A 20,764-nucleotide genomic window follows, 5' to 3' on the forward strand; every position below is an offset into this window, starting at 1 on the left:
TTGGTTTGCAGCACTGAACTAATTGAGCAGCTTCACAATGTAGATTCTAACGATCTGTTTAAGCCAGATGCTGCGAGTTAGTTGTGGCAATATCGAATTACTACATTCGATATTGCCACAACCAACTCGCAGCATCTGGCTTAAACAGATCGTTAGAATCTACACTGTGAAGTAAGCAACGATCATGCTGCTAAAAGCGAAACTCAATCAATTGCATAATTGAGCAGCGTCGCGCTGAACTAACAATATCAGCACAAGGAACAAATCTGTCCCATAGGAATACAGTAGCCTACCTCACGTAACTTAATATCTAATAATTCCTTACTGCTAGCAGAACAATGTTAACATTGACATCACAAGTAAGCCAATTTATGTATGCTGCGTTTAGTTTGTACACAGTTCGCATATACAGGAATGCACAAACAAAAGAGCCATCTGCAGAGCTGATTAATAATGCATGAACAGTTCAACGACTCTCCTGTGGCGATGAAGTCTTAATGCATTCTTTCGCCATCAACACGGTTTCCACATCAACTCCATGAAAGTTATTTTCCTTGTGAAGCTTCAAGGTTTAGAGGCCAAACATAAGGCATGAATTGGCCGTAAGCAAAAGTTGAGCCTTCTAAAACTCCAAGAGGTATCATGTAGCCTAAGTCTAACTTTTTAAATTGCGGTATCTTGCGTTTTTAAAGTGTTTTTATACTGTAGCTTTCATCGTTTGATAGTTGTAACTCAATCAACAGTTGGGACAAGCAACAGGATTTAAAAATATCAAATTTCAAACAAAGTTTCTGAAGTTGACTGCTAAAAAGTTCCACCCTCAAACAATTACCATGCCAGGGGCTAGTTTGCTTACTTCCCCTACCCCTAGTGTCAGTTTTCCCCTCCACTAAAAAAAGTATTCGCCTGAGTCGACAATATGAGATTTTGATTAAAAATTGAAGTGTGTTTGCTGACTGGTTTATGTATTCAGTTCATTTTTGAATAAATGCATTTTCTCTCGTGAATCCACGTCCACGGTTGATGTTAAGAGAATTAGATTTTCGAATCAGTTTGAAGAACGATATTCTGGAATCTTCCTTTTGAAAGTTCCCGTGTAATTTTTGTTTTTCTATTGTTTCATCAGATGAGCTGATACCACCCTCTGGTGGATGTCGCACAGTGCTGTTCATCTTGTTTGAGTTCGGCTCTGCACAAATGGAAACGAACGTTAGGTTGGCCTTGCAATTGTTCTTTTATTTAAATATGTTTTAGCAGAATCTTGCAAAACAGACATGTTTTTTTATTTTGCAAGGAGTGTGTGTGTCAACAGGTTATTATTTTGTGACGTAAATAGGAAAACAACCTCGTTCTTAAGACGTTTCTATGTCATCACAAGGTTGTCTAACACCGAGTGTATTGTGGGAAATGAACCACAAACGCACCATCAACGATTGTACCATGCACTGTCTGTTACAGTACATGAGAGGCAACACGAGGTGCAATTAATTAGTTTATCGATATCATCCGGAAAACATCGCAATCAGTGACAACATGATAGACCCTCGGCAGAAGAGGATCATACAAAGAAGAAGGTCAACCGGAAAGAGTTATTGAAGTGCGGTGTTTGATTAAAAAAACAAGGAATTTAACCTGTGTTCTTTGATGTTGCTATTTCTTTAACAAAAATGTATGGTGTATGGATATTGACTTTAGACGACAACACTTCGGAAAGTAACGTTTGTCGCCGAGAACAATCTACGCAAAATGTTTACCTTTAACTCTTGATGACTCCTTCAAATATCGCGAGGATGAGCGTCCGTCTTCATATGACTCACGAAAGGGATCCTCTGAAAGATAATAATGAGGAAAATTATTCAGAACCGCCTTTAGCAGGTCTTCCCTGTGCCACCGCACACGCGCGAATAAATACAGGTGCCATTTCCGTGTTGTTTTGCTGCATATGTTCATAATTATCATTTCCTGGGCCTACTCTAACAAAAAAGTGCGTTTTTGCAGTGCTTCCTGTGTCCAAAACCAACCTTTGATTGGAGTCAAGCTTTTGCTTTGAGAATTGAAGTTTATTCTTTTCGGATGCTGGTTTCTTTTGCTGAAACATTTGTAGTTTAGTTACATATAGCATATAAAGCAAATGTAGCAGGAATCAAGAATTTGCAGATTAAAATCAGCTTTATTTTTAAGCCATGAAGGTTCCCCGGAGACTTATTCTGGATGGTTCTCCACATTCCGCAACTTCATGAACACTGAGCCAGCTCTGTTGGCTTGGTGACAGTTCATGTGTACCTTGACAGCACAAGCGCTGCTTCTGGTGACCATGATCATCAAAACTCTAAAGTAGAAGCAAAAATGTAGTCACAATGCAGGAAAAGAGCAGACAACGTGGGGTTCACCTAGCATCATGTCGTTAGATGTGTAATTGTTGAGCAAGTTAGATTCAACCACGTGAACGATCTTGCATTCAAGAATGAAACCAATAGTTCCTCACTTCGTCATCACGAATATGGATGATTTCGTAATTCAAACTTTAGAAAATAACATATGTATCAATTGCTGATAGTATAAGGTTAAGCCTAACCTGAATCCAAGGCTTCGAAGCCCGCTTGAAACGATGTTGTTCTTTCTGCTCAAGATACTCGTTTGACGTTGCAGTTTCCTGGAAAGTATTTGTCAAACTACAGCGATACTAAATATAGGTTCCGACATAAACGATTTGTGACACTAAGTGCTAAAAATTCAAAATGCTTAAAGCTGACTTATACGGCTCGAAGGCTTTCTGATCCTCTAGCCTTTACCATGTCAAAGTTAGTGGACTTACTCTTGAAGGTTCTTGCCAAACACAGGCTTCTCACTGACGTGGAGTTCTAAAAATAAATCGCATTTGAAAATAATCTAAATGACCTTTCAACAAATCAAAACAATAACAAGGTAATTCTGCATATTGTACACTTGCAAATATACGTTCCATCTCTGCTCAAAGACCTTCCTCTCTTTATTTTGTTTATATTATTTTATGTTCTGTTTGTTATTTTATGTTTGCACATTGAGGGTTGACGCATTGGGGCATCACACGAATTGCGATTTCAGTCATCTGCCATTCTGTTTAATATTTTATGCTGCTGGCGTAGCATAAATGGAAATCCTCTTGATATGCTTTGGAGATTTTTTTTTTCAGAACTTTAGACATCTCCTTGATTGTTCGCAACCACCAGCTTTAATCTTTATAGATAATAATTTGACTATTCGACTTTTTTTTAGAGTAACGTTTATTGAAGCACATTAAAGAAAGTGTTCTGCCAAAAAAGATATACGCATTGCTATTTTACAAAATGTAACTGAAAAACAACTTTTTAATTGAAATATTTGATAAGGATAAATAAGGATAATAAGGATAAATCTGATTTCTAAGATTGAGAGACTTCCTAAAAAAGTAGAAGGGGGGGGGGGTATTTCCATCCCATTTTGGGATGTGTCCAAAAATGTTAAAGTTGTGTCGTTTCTGTAATTAATTTTTTGCTTGTCTGACGTCCACAGTTCAAACATATCTGAGTTCCGCCCTAGCACCTGATGTATGTACAGATAACAAATAATAATGTAATACATAGAACTACAAATGATCCTTGCATTTGCAGTTATTTTAATCAACTTTAATTTTTTATTTAATGATCATTTGAACATGACATCTAAATTTAAGGAGAGGAAAATAACCGAAAAAAAGAGTAATCATTCACTTTGAATCTTTATTCTTGGACTGACAAAGCCTCTAATTGGTCATGCTTGGAAGTTTTGCATACTTGTAGAGATTTTGATGCAGGATTGGTTGAAACTAGGTGTTTACCTTTCTCCTGGTGTTTACCTTTCAGATTCACTGAAGAGTTTTTAAGTGATGACTGTCTTGTGTATTGTCTGAAACACAAAGATAGAAAAGCTCACAATAGATCGTCTTTTTATATCTAGCTATCTGTTGAAATGAAGCATAAAAATAAAACCAAGATGTTGCTGACCATCGCCATTCTCCACTACCCATGATGAGCACAAGTGATAACAATTTTACACAACTTTTGGCTTACGAAACTGTACGAACAAATCTCATGACATAATTACAATGTTTAAACCTTTGCTGCATAACTCGAAACAACTAATGCAACGTAGGCTATATTTTAAAATCATTGAAGAAGTTGTTTTCCACCACAATGCTAGTTTGGTTTGTGTTGTATATGTGTCATTATCAACTTCATCGATGCATTGAACATAAGGCAGGTCTACATGCACTCACTTTTCTGATTGCTCCTTGCTTCTTCGATAGTTCTGCGTGTGGTCTGCATTGTCATTTGATTTGATCACCTTCTTAATCATTTCAGAGTCCCCGGCGGCCTGGTAGCATTTGTGGGTAGAGGGAAAGCAGTTCAGCTTCTTATCATCTCTATCCTGCCAATGGCCTGTTTTACCTAAATATATTGTGACACATTGAAGCCATATGTTAGGCTACAAAATAATGTACAGTTTAATGTTTGCATGGTCCAAAGTAACGCTTTTAAGGATTCACAATGGTACAGCAAAACTTCGAAAACTCAAGGCACGACGCGTCAATTTGACAACACCTATCTACACTGTCCTTCAGTAACTTGAGTATTCAGATTGTTAAAATCAAACAAGCATGAGGTTTTCTCCCTATGAGCGACGTGTATTTGTCCAAAGTCTGAGTTCAAGGAAGCGACTCTTTTGTCTTGTGATAAAAAAACAAACCGATAACTCGTCCATAAAAATTACGACATCTTACGTTGTGGCAATTGATTCTTCTCTGAAGACATGCTAAGTTTTGTTTCTTGAAATAATTCGCTTTTGTTCCTCGAGTACGTGTTTTCTTCATCTCGGATGGAGGATGCTGGATGCGGACGCTGGGTGCGATGCGTTGTTTGCTCATAAACACTTTGCACGTCGCTTTGTTGAGGTGATTCAATTCTTTTGTCAGAGATGTTATGATCTGTATCATTTCGACTAATGCTGCAAAATCGTTTTTTTTTTAATAACAGTTTTGATTTACCTTGTTGATTCACTTACGAATGCACTAAAGCCTACTCACTTACATTGATCAGTGAGTCTAGACTTAGGTCTGGTAATCAGAGAGTAAATTTAAGTAGACGGAACGGCAAAAAAAAAACAGAACAATATGTATATTCCCAATCGTATGTCCTTCAAGACATAATTGCATGTTTGTCAACGGTATCGAACCGGCGTCCTTCTGACCGTCGTGCCGGGGTTTTCACCACCACGCATCCGACACAGTGATGTTGCAAACAACATTCATGAATGGCAAGATTTATTCATAGCGGATTAACATCAAGTCATGCAATTTTCAATGTAGAATTCTGAGCGCTTGTCCATAAACCTAACATCAACATATGGTCTCGCTTACGGTTTGTAATGCTTCCTTATACTTTTTGGACGATGCGGTGGTACCGACGTCGCGCCTGGAAAAACTAAACTTGTTAATTTAAACAAATAGACCAATAAGCCAAAAGACTAATGAAAGTTAACAACGAAAGCAAACGTTGATCGAAATATTATTTGTGTTGGTTTAGATCTTTGCAATACTTGAAAACTACAAAATGATACTAACATCCACCAAGATCAAAACCGTTCTGCCATTGCTATTTCATAAACTAACAACTTCTCTTGTCGTCTTTGCTGAGTTCTGCTTCATCCGATTCGGATTGCTCTGGACCAAGGAAGAAGAAGTCCGGATCTATATTTTCATCCACATGGTGTCCATGATACGGAGGCTCATAGGCATACGAGGTTTGCTCGTACTCGGGATACTTTGTTTGCAAATTCTGGCTCTAAATATACAGCAGCAATGACATGAAAAAGAACAACAGCAGCAATGACATGAAACAAAAATTCTCCTGAAAGCAAAGTTTCAATTCAAAATAAATAAGAACATTACAATCCCAAACAAAACACGCCATCATCTATTTGTCGATTCTATTTATATAAACCTTTGTGCACCTCCAAAGATGATGGAGTTGATAATTGCAAATTAAAAGCACAAAATAAAAATCCAATTGGTAGATTATCTTTAGGCAAAGTAATATTGTATCTTTAAAGTTTTTGTTTTCTTAAAAAAAGTAAATTTGTTGAAATAATATACGGTACTTCACTGGTTTGATTTCATTCAACTTTAATGCTTCATCCGTTAAAGCTACATGTGTATTAAACCAACTCTCTTATAGTCTTATTTGTTCCGCTTATACCAGAAAGGCTTGTCTTTGTGGATAGTCGTACACTTTCGACACTAGTGATCCATAGAGTCTGGGTTGTGTTAACGAGTGCTCAGGAAGTCCTTGGGATTCAACTGGATGCTGGTGCGGCGCATTCTGGAGGCCAGGATAGATGGTTGGCATTGCAACCATCATTGACTTGGTCGAAAGGCACGGTGGTTTTGAAATGTTTCCGATGTAAGCTACTGGCCTGCAACAAATACAGTATATGTATCTATCTATCCAACAACTACTATACAAAGAAAACAAGTAATGAACCGGATGCAAGATCTTGAGTGGAAACCGGAGCTTCCGATCTTTGACAATACCTACTTTATATAATAATAGTCAAGGTTCCAACAAAGCGGTTGTTGGTACACCACTCTCACCAAGCAGTAAAGAGGTAACTGCACTCTTAAAGAAGGAGCTTTATGACAATGTTTAGGATCTTTTAAAAGGATCGAATTAGAAGTAGGCTAAAAGGTTTGGGCAAATTTCAAATTTAGCAATGTTTTCTATCCATCTACTATATTATTGTTTTAAAGATATTGAAGATTTTTGATTCTTCCTTGATCCCATTTTCAATTTTACATACATATTTAAGACCAATGTTACAGACAACATGTGTAACAGTGTATTCTTGCATTACTACAATACCATAAAGGTACAAGATTAGATTTCTCCAAGGTCAAGAATTTGACCAGAGCCACAGGTTATTGAGAAATAACTTGCTGTGATTGATTAAAATAATACCATGATTATGAAATGATACATGATGAGGCTTCATCTTCAATTGCTAGCAGATTTAGAAATGGTAGAAACACAGGCGGTGAGCTTGCATGGAGCAACTACCACCTCTGGCCCGGAGCCAGAGTTAAAAAATGACCAGAGTTTGGTCGGAGTCGAAACTGGAGCCATAACCGGAGATTGTTCCATCACTTAAGAAAAGTACAGATGTGACGTCTTTTAACAATAGATTGTCGATCATCGAAGTTTTAAGCAAGAAATTATGAACTAAAATTCGAAAAAGCAATCAAATTGCTAAGAAGTGAGTTGTAAAACAAACAAAATATAACCTACCATGTACCAAATACATAACCAAGTAAGCTAGCTTAATGCCTATTGCATTTGATAAATAAACAGGTCTGCGTCAGTGGTTGAAATCCTTGTAAGTATGTAACTGCCAGGATTGTTTCCGAAAAAGCTTTCTCAATCCGAAGATAAAGATTCTCACAACCAATCAAATCAATCAAAGCTGAGGCGTGCCACTTCAGATAAAAACTTTTGGATGCGGTCATCAGTTCGACCACCTGAGCGGACCACCAATGCAGCTTGGAGTGAAAAAAAACACAAAATTTTATATCTTTATCTCCGATACCGGCCCTCACTCAACCGGAATGGTTTTACCAAGGAAGTCCTGGCTATAGCTCAACCGCTTAGGCACTGGCATCGAACTATTCCACTCGAGCATGCATATAGTGCTATGGCACCATGAGTAAGAAAAACAGGGCCTCTGAAAGAAATCAGGCTGGTCGGAAAGCAATACGAAAAGTGCACCCTTCTCCCCAAAAAAACAATATTCACAAAAATGAAAGCAACGAATTTGTATCATGTGTTGCCTCTACCTCGGCGTGAAATAAAATTACTGGTTTTGATTTTGAACAACGTATCTACTGTGTAATTATGAAAAATCTTTTCAATATGAAAATCAACAAAAATCACTCGACTACACTTGCAACAAAATTGCATCTTTTGGGAAATATTTTGTCTAGACTTTTTTTTAGTAAAGTCGAATGGTGTGAACATGCATATCTCATATGCTGTGCCTTTGGTCAAGGCCGTTGAGAGGAAAATTTAGGTCCCGTACCAAAATGATTCTCGGGCCGGAAATAAAGACACTTCTAATAAATGCGCCTCATATCCAAAGAATGCGGTGGTTTGTTCAAACTCCCCGGCCTTTGAAAAGGTTACGGGCACCTACCTACAGTGGGTCTACAACTCTACATTACTCCCTGTCAGCTCTTCTTTTGGGGCTTTAACCAGCGTTTAAAAATGTTGGCACTTGCATGAAGGCTACTGCTCCATATCCGCCACTGATTTTGGTGGCTGAGCAATCCTTGACCAGGTAATCGATGTCCTGGATGTTGGATTCTCTGTGTGAGCATCCAGGGCGTCAGAAAGTCCTAACTTATATGTAGCGTTTAAACAGTGCTGGCGTGTTTGCTGATGAATTCTTGTCTGTTTGTTGTGTGGAATCCTGGTAAAGCCGTTGTTGGGTCAGTGATAACGTCTCCTCCCCTTGACAAGTCTGCGTTGGTTCCATTCATAGTGTGAATTGCTATAGCTAGTAATTTCAGTATAGATGGAGAAAAAATTGTAAACTAACAATACAGGCAATAAAAATACCTCAGCAAAGCATTCCATCCATTTTGAACCGTTTGCAATGCAAAGTTACGGATCACAGCATCAAATAATAAAGATTTTGCAAGGTTTGATTAATGCACAATATACATAAGCTTTTTACTCAGTTTTGAGCCATGCTGGAGCGTAAACAACTCTTTACAAATTTCAGTGTGCTAAAACTACGTTTTCAACTCGCAACCGTTGGAGGTAGGCCTACTAGATTAGTTAAAAAATTCTCAAAGCAATAAAAATATTTCGAAAGTCGCAATCAATGATTTTCTTTAGAGATCATGGAGTGGTGCGTTCCAGTTTGCTGGGTAGCTTCCTTCTTTCAAACGTATCAACTCATCCAAAATGTCATTGTTGTACATCTTGTTTAAATTTGTTCCACATGCCGCAACTGCATATCAGACATATGATGATATTTTCACAAAACTTAAGCATATCAACGATATGTTTGAGTTTGTTGATACATTTGGTAATAAACTATCAATAGATAGTGAATCGTTTGCAACATACAGTAGCATAAATTTCCTTTGTATGATAGAGCTGGTGAAGCGGTTGTTGGAGCGCTCCGTCCTCAGAAGCATGCAATTTTTTATTTCTATTCATAGTTTTTATATACAACAACTTAAGCTTGCGAATAGCTCACTCTTTCCAGTTTTCTCTAACTTTGATTACATTTTTCTTTAACTTCATTAAATTCATCAGCTTATTGTTCTTTCGTCGTCGTGTTCTTCTTCTTCATCGTGTGTCACACGGCCGTAGCCCAGAGCACCAGGCAAGCTCTTGCTCTATCGTTGAACTCGGCCAAATACTGTTCAGAGAACCTTGTTTTTAGGTCAAGGCATTCGAGTAGATGTTGCATCGTTTGCTCCTGTCCGCATTTGCAACTTGTGCTCCCCATGGAATACCCCCAGTGTCTCATCAAGGTTTTACACCTGCCAATACCAGTTCTTAAGCGGTTGAGGCATCGTCAATACTTCCGCGGTTCACGTTTTCCGGGAGGAAGGCTCTACATGGGTGTGAGCTCTATATTGGCCAATGTCGGTCCGGCTGCCAGTCCCTCGTGTTATAGTTGATCCCGCACATTGGCGACGACATTGTCTTGACTTAATGGGACAACTGAAGCAAGGAAACCTTTTCTTGATTTCAGACGCCTGTGTGCTGGAGTTTGGCCATACAGTGGGTGTCTCAAATCCATGTCCTGGCAAAATTTTTCCTTTCTGCTGGTCACGCTTCTTCTGATGTTGGGGGAGCAATTCCAGACAGAATGTACAGCGACGTGATGTTGGTTGGTTTGAGACAACCTGTAATCAGACGGCAGCTTTGGTTCAATATGGGGTCAATTTTCTTGGCATGTGCTGAGCGTTCCCACACTGGGCAAGCTTATTCTGCAACCAAATAGCATAAGGCTAAAGCAATTGACCGTATTGTGTCAGGAAGGGCACCCCAATCAGAGTTTCCGTGTTTCTGTGAAATATTATTTCTAGAAGCCACCTTAGCTCTTACTTTTTCGATATGGGATTTGTATGTGAGGGACCTATCTAGTTTGACACCGAGGTATGTGGGATTGATACAGTGTGCCAGTTTGGTTCCATTCCAGGAAATGTTTAGTTGGCGTGATGCATCCCGGGATCTAAGGTGGAATGCGCAGACTTGTGTTTTATTGGGGTTGGCACGCAGGTGGTTGTCCGTGTAGTATGTTGTCAGCCCATCCAGAGCATCGCTGAGTACTCTCTCCGTGGAAGTGAAGTGTTTGTTTTGTGTTGTTATACACAAATCGTCAGCGTATATGGAGCTTCTTGTACCAGGATGGATTGGTTGGTCGTTTGTATAAATGTTGTACAAGATGGAAGCTAAAATACTCCCTTGTGGTAGACCATTTTTCTGCTGTCTCCATCTGCTATTTTGCCATAAAAATAAACATAGAAACGGCGATTCCTAAACAATAATGGTATCAGCTTAGTGAATCGAAAGTTCTCGGTGATCTTGAGGATCTTTGATATAAGGAGGCGATGGTTGACAGTGTCATACGCTCAGGGGCGCCGGAAGTGGGGGGGCAGGAAGGGATTGCCCTCCTGCCCTAAAATTTTCTCTAAATGGGGGAGCAAAGGGGCAATGGTGCCCTTTTAAGGTTATGTGAACTACTGCACATTTTTAATAATAGCAATTTCTGCTATTCGCTTTTAGCTTAATTGCAATCTTTCATTTATGCCTCAAAATAATATTCACACACAAAATTTTGTATCACAGTAGCATGATGCCCTTTCGCGCCATTGTTCTTTGTACAGTACACCGATATGTAATTCTTGTATCATTACTCGATAATGAGCTATTGTGTAGGTCACAACTCACAAACCTAATTTATTGCAATTCAACCACTCCTATGCTTCTTCAAAGACGGTTTTGTCACAACTATGTTTGGTGCTACCAGTAGCCGTGAAAATCAAACGGCAATGATTCGAGACACACTAAGGACCGTTTTGCATTGCATAGGACCAAAGGTAGGGCCGGATGGCCGGGTATTTTGATGACTGACTTATGAGAAAAAAATGTTCCTCGTGGTTTGGGTTTTAGTTAGAAAAAAGATCTGAGTGATATAGAGTTGTAGAAAAGTTAAGGAATGGTAACTTACAAACGTCTTGGCATAGCAAAGAGTGTGAGAACCTGGAAATTAAAAATTTTTAGAAGAAAAAGTGTAAGAAAGCCGTTATGATATAGAGTCAAATTAAGAAAGCTGAATGGTGAAGGCAGTTTTAGCGCCTTGAGGCGTGTAAAAATGTGGCTTCGTACCACAATGACAGACAAAAGTTTAAACAACAGACTGTTTTCGAGTACATTCACAAGCAGGTAATGGACACCATTGACTTAAATGCTGTTGCAAATAAGCTCATTCGAGCAACCGGCGGGCGTAAAGTGTACTTCGGATAGGTTTGATATTTGTCTACACCAGTGATTCCCAACCTTTTTGACTTTGCGGCACCCTATCAAAGAGATAAATAGTTTGCGGTACCCTGGCAAAACTGGATCAATTTTATGAGGTTTCTGTATTTCAAATAACTGTATGAAATAACACAGAAGGAGTTGTACAGTATATGGCGCGTAAATAAATGTATTTATTCAAAAGTCAGTGTGAAATTTGGGGTTGAATTCTTGCACAAAGTCCCATAATATCTGGGGGCACATTCGATAAAGCCACCCGCATTTCTTCCTTGACTATAAGCAGTAGTTTTCGTTTTCGTTTTTTAGCTTTTATTTTCGTTTATACGGAAAATCTAATCTCACATTAGTTATGACGTGGAAAACTGCAGCAAAAGTGCAATAGCATTCTTTCCAACGCAAGGATGTTCATTTTGAATTTTTATCCAGAACTCGTCAAATTTGTATCCAACAAAAGTTTCCAATTTTATGATGATTCGCAAACAATTGTGCAATTTTATAATCGTGCTGGGTCACACAATCCGATAACCCATCACTGCAATTTGACTTTGTGCGCCGTGAAACGCAAAAAAAAAATCATGAAGCCTGGCAATAATCATGCGTTTCAAACGTTTTTATGGAAAAAACAGCAACAAGTCAAAATCTCTTTCACGCTGTTTTTCCTGGGCGAGAAAACAAAGCCTTACCACGGATTAGGGTTAAAACATGGCGACCTTTATACACAGGTCGTGGCAACGTGCAGCTTAAAATTTGACTGAAGGCCGATCTGTTAGTAGCTAAAATCGCGAGTATAAGTTGATAGTTTGAGTATTAGTTGATAAATAGAGTCTTTGTTTATATTTTGTGAGAGTTTGAGTTAGTTTTGTGCTGTTTGTACCATTCAAATAACGGAATAGATTTTGGCACTTTTACTGGAAATCCAAAAAGCGTCTGGCAACACCAGTATTTCGGAAAATATTGTCAGTTTGTCAACATAATTTTAGGAGTTTTGCAGTGACTTGGGATTCAGTGATCACACTTTGGCAATTTAAATTGTTTAAATTATCATTTAAAAGGAATATAAAGTGAATTTAGCTTAAACTTCAAAATTGAAAATTCATCGGCCTTCAGTCAGCCCTACAGTTCGTACGTTGTCAAGGCCTGTGTATACAGATCGCCATGGGTTAAAATAAATAAATAAATTCCGCACTTAACAGGTTAAAATAAAGAATGGGCCGCAGTATTGCAATATCCCTATATGTCGCGGAACCCTTGAGCATTGCAATTGGCACCCCAGGGTGCCGCGGCACCCCGGTTGGGATCCACTGGTTTACACTCTACTGTCGGCCTATATACACTATACAGTATGCAAATTATCCCGTGGACACATTTTATACTTTGCAGCAGATTGTGACGCTATGAACGTGAAATTTATCTTTCGTTTATTCTTGTTCAAACTATTTCAATATATTTCATTTATTTATCTTCATCTGTCTCTGTCAAACTCAACAGTCGAACATATGTCGAACTGCCCAGAATTATCGCTTTATCTTATTTTAAAACTTAAAAAAAGTACTCTTTTTTCATAATCCTGGCCTCCCCAGTCAAAAATCGTTCCGGCGCCCATGCATACGCTGCAGATAGATCTACAAAGACAGCTCCAGTGACGGAACCCTCTTCAAACCTATTCTCTATGTGCTGTGTTAGATTCAAGAGTTGTCCTGTGCAGGATTTACCAGGTCGGAAACCTGCTTGTTCATTAATGAGTTGGTCTTCTATGAGAGGCTGCAATCGGTTTATATCAGCCTTTCAAACAACTTGAACAAATCACACAGCGAGTGAGCCTCTGGGGCCGAGGAGAACGACTTGTTCTTGATGAGAAACACTTGAATTAAGTAGCTTTTACAATGATAAAAAAATACTTGTTACCTAACTATGCATGGCATTCAAAAATTTGTTTATTTTTAAGTTGGTAAATTTTTATTTTAGTAGTAAAAATGGCTCCCTTCAAAAGTGCCAAAAAAAAGTACTCATTTTTTCTTTACAGTGTTATGCTAGGAGGAGAGGTGGTAGTTGCTTGACTCCTCTCCCTCTCGGATCCCCTGTGCGTAACTGTGGCTAGGAGGAACATACCGCAGACCACACCATCTGCAACTGTGGCATCTATCAAGCGTCAAACAGTGCGGGTGTGCAAACGGAATGACCAATCATTGTAATTCAGTGGCTGCTCGATGTCTACCCAAACATCTAGCCCGAGTCACCACCACTGCTCAAGACAAAGCCGCTTGAACCTTAGACTCTCGAAAAAATTCAAACAATGAGAAATGATTGAAATCCCAAAGAATGAAAGAACTTGGGACTCTTACTCAGGTATAAAAAGTCTTCCTGCTTTCACTTTTTTAGCAAACATCACCAAACAATGCGGTTACGTATCGTTGAAATTAGAATGTCGGGAAGGCATTTTTACCTTTTGCTAGCATCGTCTATTACTGAAATTGCATCCGAATCAGTTTCGCAGTGTAATATGTCCCGCTTTTGTTTCTTTTTACGACGTTGTTGCTTTCTTTTGTCCTTACGGTTTTGCTTCTTGGATTTATAAGAATCTATGTGGAGGTAAACAAGAAGGCGTGAAATAAAGTCGTAAGGTAAAAGAAAAACTCAAGTAACTTCAGGTCAGGAATGTGCTTTGGTTTCTTATAAACATTTTGTCCAGAAGCTTATCTGGAGACATTCTTACTGAAATCACTAAAGCAACTATGTAATGTCAAAGATAACTTTCTGCTTTAAAGGCATCGTTCCAGGCAACAAAATTTTAACAGGAAATAAAAGTTTAAACTGCTAATCCTAGTGACCTGGTTAGCATCAGTGCATCAAAACAAGCTAGGCTATGTCAAGCCATCAACGTTAAATTTCTTATCAGACATTTTAGTTACGTGGATAAATATTTAGTTAAACGTTCAACCAAACATTTAAAACTTATTAGAAGTAGATTGCATTTATTTAACTTTTCCGCGCCACTACACCAAGTCACTGAGGCAGAAGATTTACATGAGCTACCTTTGCTTGGTTTCACGTTGATTGTCCGCACGCGAGTGGATTTTTGTCGTTTTTTCTTGTACAAGTAAAAGAATAGGATGGCAAAAATGGTTCCAAGCAAGAGGAAGAGGAGACTTGGTAAGATAATCGAAAGAAGATGAACGTTATGGTGCCAATACTCTTCTTCTTCTGAATGTCAAAACATATTGGTCTGTTTTCTACGTATTGAAATAAGTTATCTTAGGCTACAGCACATCACTGACAAAGCTAATATATTCATAGGCTAACTCTAATGTTAGAAGCAATGTATTCAAAAGAGAGAAAAATAGGTTCAAATATGAAATGATAACATGAATTCAAATCACCATTCCTTTGGCAGGTTTTTCCCGTGTAGCCACCAACACACTGGCACGCTACTATGCCTTCACTCTCTGTACAAACTCCGCCATTCTTACAAGGATCCGGTTCACAAGAAAGAAGTTCTGGTTCTGTCTCTGATAAAACATTTCCAGATTTAGTTAGGTTATTTTTAATGTAGGCTGCAGCGGTGCAAAAGCGAGATGTACTTTTATTAGATTAAATTGAAAGCAATTTATCTTCACAGTAAATTATTGACTTTTTGAATGCAATCGAAGCATGTCTAAAAAACTGCCGAAGTAGGCCTACAATAGCACTAAAAAGATAAATAATGCCAATAAGAAATTTGTGTACATGAGGTACAGTAATAATATACAGCGAAATATTATATTTATGTCTTTAGCTAATGGCATAGAAATTACCTTCATCATCTTTAGGACTTGATGGAGCACCATCGGAAACTGCAACAAATATTTCCTATTAGTTGTGTTCAACAAGCCAGACCTTCAATTAACTAAAATCTGTAGCCTACTTTGCTTGGCCACCGATATCCAGCTGTTCCAATTACTATTTCATATTTTAATCACACATGAGACGTTTACGTTAATTTTAATAATTTGCATGTCCAGCAGCGATTATAGTTGTATTGGGGGACACACTTGTAACGAATTGCAACCTTAGAAAAATAGAATTTCAATAGATTGTCTGCATTGAAATGACAATCCGAACACAAATCAAATTCGAAAACAGCAACAAAAGCGAGATTTTTCAATCGTTTCTTTTTCTTCTCGTTTGGCCTCTAAATTTTGCTGACTGGTATCTCGGGCTGTTCGAAACGAAATTTTTCAAGTGGAAACGAAACGAAATATTTTACAGCTAGTAGGCCATTGCTTTAGAAGTCAATAGAAAATTTTAAACATCTTTTTTGCAAACAAAAGTGTAGCATTAGGAAAATGAGACGCCAACATTCTTTCTTCGCTAACCAGAACAAAACACTGGATTTCGAAAACGAAAACAACCAAATTTGGTAAAAGACCGTGAGGTTTGAAACGACGCTGTTAATGATGTCCGGGTAAGCAGCTGGTGTCAGGTTTTGAGAAGGTTTTTGAATTAAACAAAAATTCTACTCAATACACAAACGATACAGCAAAAGTGTTGCTCTGAGAAAAAGCATGTCATAAACCCTTGATGCGTTCAAGGATGCTCGATTTGGTACTACACAATGTTGCCAGCAGCAGACCGCAAACGCTCTCTTGTGGAAGTGGCTGGTAAAGCCAACAAAATCTGTACCAATTTTGCCACCATTGGAAAGTGAGTTTGCTTCACTTTCCACCATTGTAGTTCACTTTCCAATGATGACACAGATTTGACACAGCTAAATTGACGCAGATTTTGTTGGCTATACCAGTAGCCAGTTTGATTCAAGTTCTAGGAATAATAATAATGCTTTTATTTGCGCCCATTGCGATAACACACAGTACACTGCGATCACAGATGCGATACAACAGACGACAGGAAGTATCGAAGACATATAGTCTTCGAGTCAGCTGCTCCCCTTAGTTTGGCTTGCCATTAAGTGTCTTTGCAGAGACACAGTCGCGTGTTCTGGAGTGGTGTCGAACCCACGTCCTTCGAACGTCGCGCAGACGTTCCTCACCACTCGAATACGCAGCCGAAAACTACCATTGTACCAGTGTCCATTCTGCCATTGCAATGGACACTCGTTTGTTGGTATCCACTCGAGTTTCCAAAAGCGTTGCAATCCGCTTTCGAAATCGCCTGCTGGCACTTTTTCTGAACAAGTCTTTTCTTTCGTTTTCTTTTCTAACAATAAATGACCCTCCCTGCAGCAATTGTTTTATTTGTTCCTGTTTTCTGCACTTTACTATATTCGTCCGATAGATGTCCCTCCACTTTGTGAAGCAATTGTATAACTGTTTTTTTTTGACACATTGGTGAACCTTTTTATCAAACAAAATCTGCTTAAATCGTGGGTCGACAGAAGTGACAGTTTGAGAAGTTTTTCTATGCTTGTATTTCGATAAGCATTAGGGTGGTCCCGAAATGTATGGGAAATTTTTTTTTTTTCAAAACATTCCGACCACCCTACAATTTTTTTACATAGGCTAAAAGAAGGTAACAAGCTAAATTTCAGAAAAATTGGTTAATATTTAGAGGTGCCACACAAGGTTGCAAATCGGGTTAAGGGTGCTTATTTCAGTATTTCGATTTGATACGATTCCCTAATGATTCGAAATCTTTTTTTTGGTACTGCCGATTCGAAATAAAAATTCTCCAGTGCAGAATTTTTCTCTTCAAGCAATTCTTTTTACACCCAAATCAATGAGTATTGCGTAATTTCTTCGATGGCTAGAATTTGAAAGCGAAGCCAAGAACTTGCAAGATAGCAAGCATAGCGAACAAGTTGCAGTTCTAAATTGAATATGCTACTTCTATGAAAAAGAAGAGGCAGGAGGAGTTTATAGACTGACAAAAGGTTAACTTTCATGCACTAAGGGGTCCTTAAACGATGAGCACTGATCGTAGTGTACTGATGAAGTTGTGAATGTTTTTCTTTCTATGTTTTTCAGATGGCTAGCAACAGTAATAATAGTAGGAGGCCTATCGGTGGTGCAAAGCCCAAAACCAGAAAGGACAATTATGTTTGGTTGATTGGTCCCACTTCCAAGGAACTGTCTGGGAGAAAGCTTCCTTCTGCTTAGGGAAGTCCTTAGCGTGTTCTTCCATCTCCACAAGATTAAGAAGGTAACCATCAAAGAAAGTTGCAAAAAGTTATCAAATTGTGTATTCCATTCTGGGAGAGAGCCAGGATTATAACATGCACAGAAATACATGCAAGAGAAAGACTGGAAAAGTTATCTCTGCAATGGAAAATACTCCAGAAGGCGGCTTTAAGGAGAACAGATACACAGATGTAGAAAGTAGAAAAGTTCAGTGCCGATCTTGACAAACTGTTTGACATAGCACACACGAAAGCACTGAATCTGACTACTATTGAAGAAGACCGTGCTTTTCTGATGACACAAAGAGATGGACGAAGAGGTTTTCTAGGTTCAATTGATCACGAACTTGCTGCGAAAGAAGCACGAACTGTCAAGCGAAACAAGAGGAGCAAGCTCGAGCTGAAAAGGCAAAAGTATCATCTTCTGCAATGCAAGCATGTTATCAAGAAGGTATCTCAACATCGTCATCAGAGTCTGAAAATACTGAACAGTGTGAACAGTCCAGTTCTTCAGAAGTGCAGACACCAAAAAAAACGGAAATGTACAATTACAGCTAGAGCGAAGAATGTGATCTCTCCAGGACTAGCACAAGCTCTGGACCGAACCAAAGTCAGTGACAGAGCAGCGGTTCATTTCATTGCTGCAACAGCTCAAAGTTTAGGCCACAATGTGGATGAATTGGCCATTAATCGAAAAACTATTCGTCAGTCAAGAAGGTCACTAAGACAAGAAGCTGCTATTTCCAGTAAGGACAATTTCAGTCTTGACATTCTTGACCCGGGAGTTAAAGTTGTGCATTGGGATGGAAAGCTAATCCCAGACACAGCAGGGTGTCAGGACAAATACGGTAGGTTACCAGTGATTGTATCGTATGATGGTACAGAAAAGTTGCTTGCTGTACCAAAGTTGACTAGTGAATCTGGACAATCGATGGCTTTGGCAGTCAAAGACGTCCTGAATGATTGGGTACTAGAAGACAATGTTGTAGCAATGAGTTTTGATACAACTAGCAGTAACACAGGAAAAAGGAATGGAGCATGTCATCTTCTTGAGGTCCAGCTAAAAAAGGAACTTCTATGGTTGCCGTGTTGGCACCATATATTTGAACTAGTGACAGGTGCAGTATTCAACAATGCAATGGGACCGTCATCAGGGCCTGACATCGAGATTTTCAAGCAGTTTCAAGCGCGCTGGCCACATCTCAAGCAAGATGATTATGAAACCGCAGCAAGTGAACCTTCAATGGAGATTTATATCGCACCAGAACGTGATTCCTTGTTGATGTCTGCAAAGAAATATCTATTTAAACAACAACCAAGAGAAGATTACAGAGAATTTGTGGAACTGATCATCCTCTTCCTTGGTGAATTGCCAGATCAGGGTGTTTTGGTTATCAGAAAGCCCGGAGCTTTCCACAGAGCACGGTGGATGAGCAAGGTCCTTTATTCTCTCAAGATTTGGATGTTCCGGGCACACGTAAAGCTGACAGCAAAGCAAAAGAAAGGGCTTGCAGAAGTTGTTCTGTTCGCAGTGTTGGTGTATTTCAGAGCCTGGTTTGATGCACCGGTAGCAGTTTCAGCACCAGCCAATGACCTGGCCTTCTTGAAGAATTTGAAAGCTTATGCCTCCATCAACAGCAGTGTCTCCAAAGTGACATGCAGAAAATTCTTCAACCATCTTTAGTACCTGAGTGAAGAAGTTGTGGCATTTGCATTTTTTGATGATGATGTTGCTGAAGAAAGGAAGCAAAGAATGGTTAAGAACCTTAAAAAGCCTGGAAAGAGTAGTCGTGCCGTGAAAGCCAGCTGGAAGATGGAAGAAATTGAAGCAAGTGAGATAGAAAACTTTGTTGCAGTAAAATCTATGCAGTACTTCAAAGCTCTGAATTTGTCGACAGATTTCCTGTCATTGCTACCGTCACTGTGGCTGTCAAATGATGGTTACATTGCAAGAAAAAAGAAAGCAGCACAGTTTCGAGTGCTTAATGACACAGCTGAGAGAGGAGTGGCTCTAATTTAGGAGTATATCCATGTTTTGACAAAGGATCAGAAACAAAGACAATGCCTCCTTCAAGTGGTAGCACATCACCGCAAGAATTTTCCAGATGCAACAAAAAGAACTGTTGTTGCTGGGCTAAAAAACTTGGTTAAATCTGGCCCAATGCCCATGGAATAAACATTTGTTAAGGTCGTGATGACATTACAGTATAACATTGTACAGAAGGGTTTAGAAACAGTTAATAAGCCACACTATTTTACATTATGTCTTGAGAGAAAAATTAAATGGCTTTGTGGCACCTCTAAACATTGTTCAATTTTAACCAAATTTTGCACATTAACTTCTTTTAGGCAATGTAAAAAAAAGGTAAGGTGGTTGTAACAAAATTCTAAAAAAAAATTTTCGGGACCACCCTAATAAGCATATTGGTAAAAGTGTAAGTTTGGCTGTAATGTAACTTTAAAATCAATAGCATCTTTATGAAACGACCAACTTTTAAGAACTTCCTTAATCGCTAGCTCTTCTTACTGTATTGTTGGCGTACAACACTACAATAATTTTTGTGCTTTTAATTGATTTATTCAAATATTTACTGAATAAATCTTTCCAGATGTGGACAGTGGACACATTTCTTCATTTCAAAATTTTTCTTCCCTATGACTTCAAGGGTTTTGTCTAAATTTCGCTAAGTTGTAGCCTAGGTAACATTCCTTATTTGGCAACACTAATGGAAAATGTAACCCGGGGAGAGGCAAATAGCCTATAATAAAGAGGAAAAATGAGCACCGCTTAGTAAGCTTAGATTTTCTCACTTTGGTTGGTTGAGTTTTTGGCACTTTTTAAATTTTCAAATTCTTGTATGTTTCGTTTCGAATGCGGATGGAAATGGTTTGGATTTCGAAATGGAACGAAGCAAAATTTTTCACTCAGAAATTATTTCGAAACGAAACAAACTTAAGACAAAGAATTTCGCTTCGAAACGAAACGAAGTATTTCGAAATATTTTTGAAATATTTTATTTCGAACAGCCTTATAACTATAGATATA

The 20,764-nt window shown here is 38.6% G+C and overlaps 1 protein-coding gene across 1 annotated transcript in view; it reads right to left on the bottom strand.

Moving 5' to 3' along the window:
• Positions 1-379: 379 nt before the first annotated feature.
• The window catches only part of LOC145766429 (uncharacterized), a 122,854-nt gene continuing 102,469 nt past the window's right edge, over positions 380-20,764 (bottom strand). The window contains exons 11-25 of the mRNA XM_082578139.1: positions 15,398-15,436; positions 14,984-15,112; positions 14,640-14,807; positions 14,050-14,185; positions 6,252-6,468; positions 5,666-5,837; positions 5,414-5,468; positions 4,778-5,001; positions 4,274-4,445; positions 3,854-3,903; positions 2,816-2,861; positions 2,576-2,653; positions 2,022-2,089; positions 1,755-1,829; positions 380-1,189 (exon numbers count right to left, since the gene is read on the bottom strand). Coding sequence (XP_082434265.1) covers positions 975-1,189; positions 1,755-1,829; positions 2,022-2,089; positions 2,576-2,653; positions 2,816-2,861; positions 3,854-3,903; positions 4,274-4,445; positions 4,778-5,001; positions 5,414-5,468; positions 5,666-5,837; positions 6,252-6,468; positions 14,050-14,185; positions 14,640-14,807; positions 14,984-15,112; positions 15,398-15,436 — 1,844 coding nt within the window. The 3' untranslated portion in view covers positions 380-974. The remainder of the gene's footprint in view (positions 1,190-1,754; positions 1,830-2,021; positions 2,090-2,575; positions 2,654-2,815; positions 2,862-3,853; positions 3,904-4,273; positions 4,446-4,777; positions 5,002-5,413; positions 5,469-5,665; positions 5,838-6,251; positions 6,469-14,049; positions 14,186-14,639; positions 14,808-14,983; positions 15,113-15,397; positions 15,437-20,764) is intronic.

This window comes from Aplidium turbinatum, chromosome 3 (genome assembly GCF_918807975.1).
Source record: "Aplidium turbinatum chromosome 3, kaAplTurb1.1, whole genome shotgun sequence".
Lineage (NCBI taxonomy): Eukaryota > Metazoa > Chordata > Ascidiacea > Aplousobranchia > Polyclinidae > Aplidium > Aplidium turbinatum.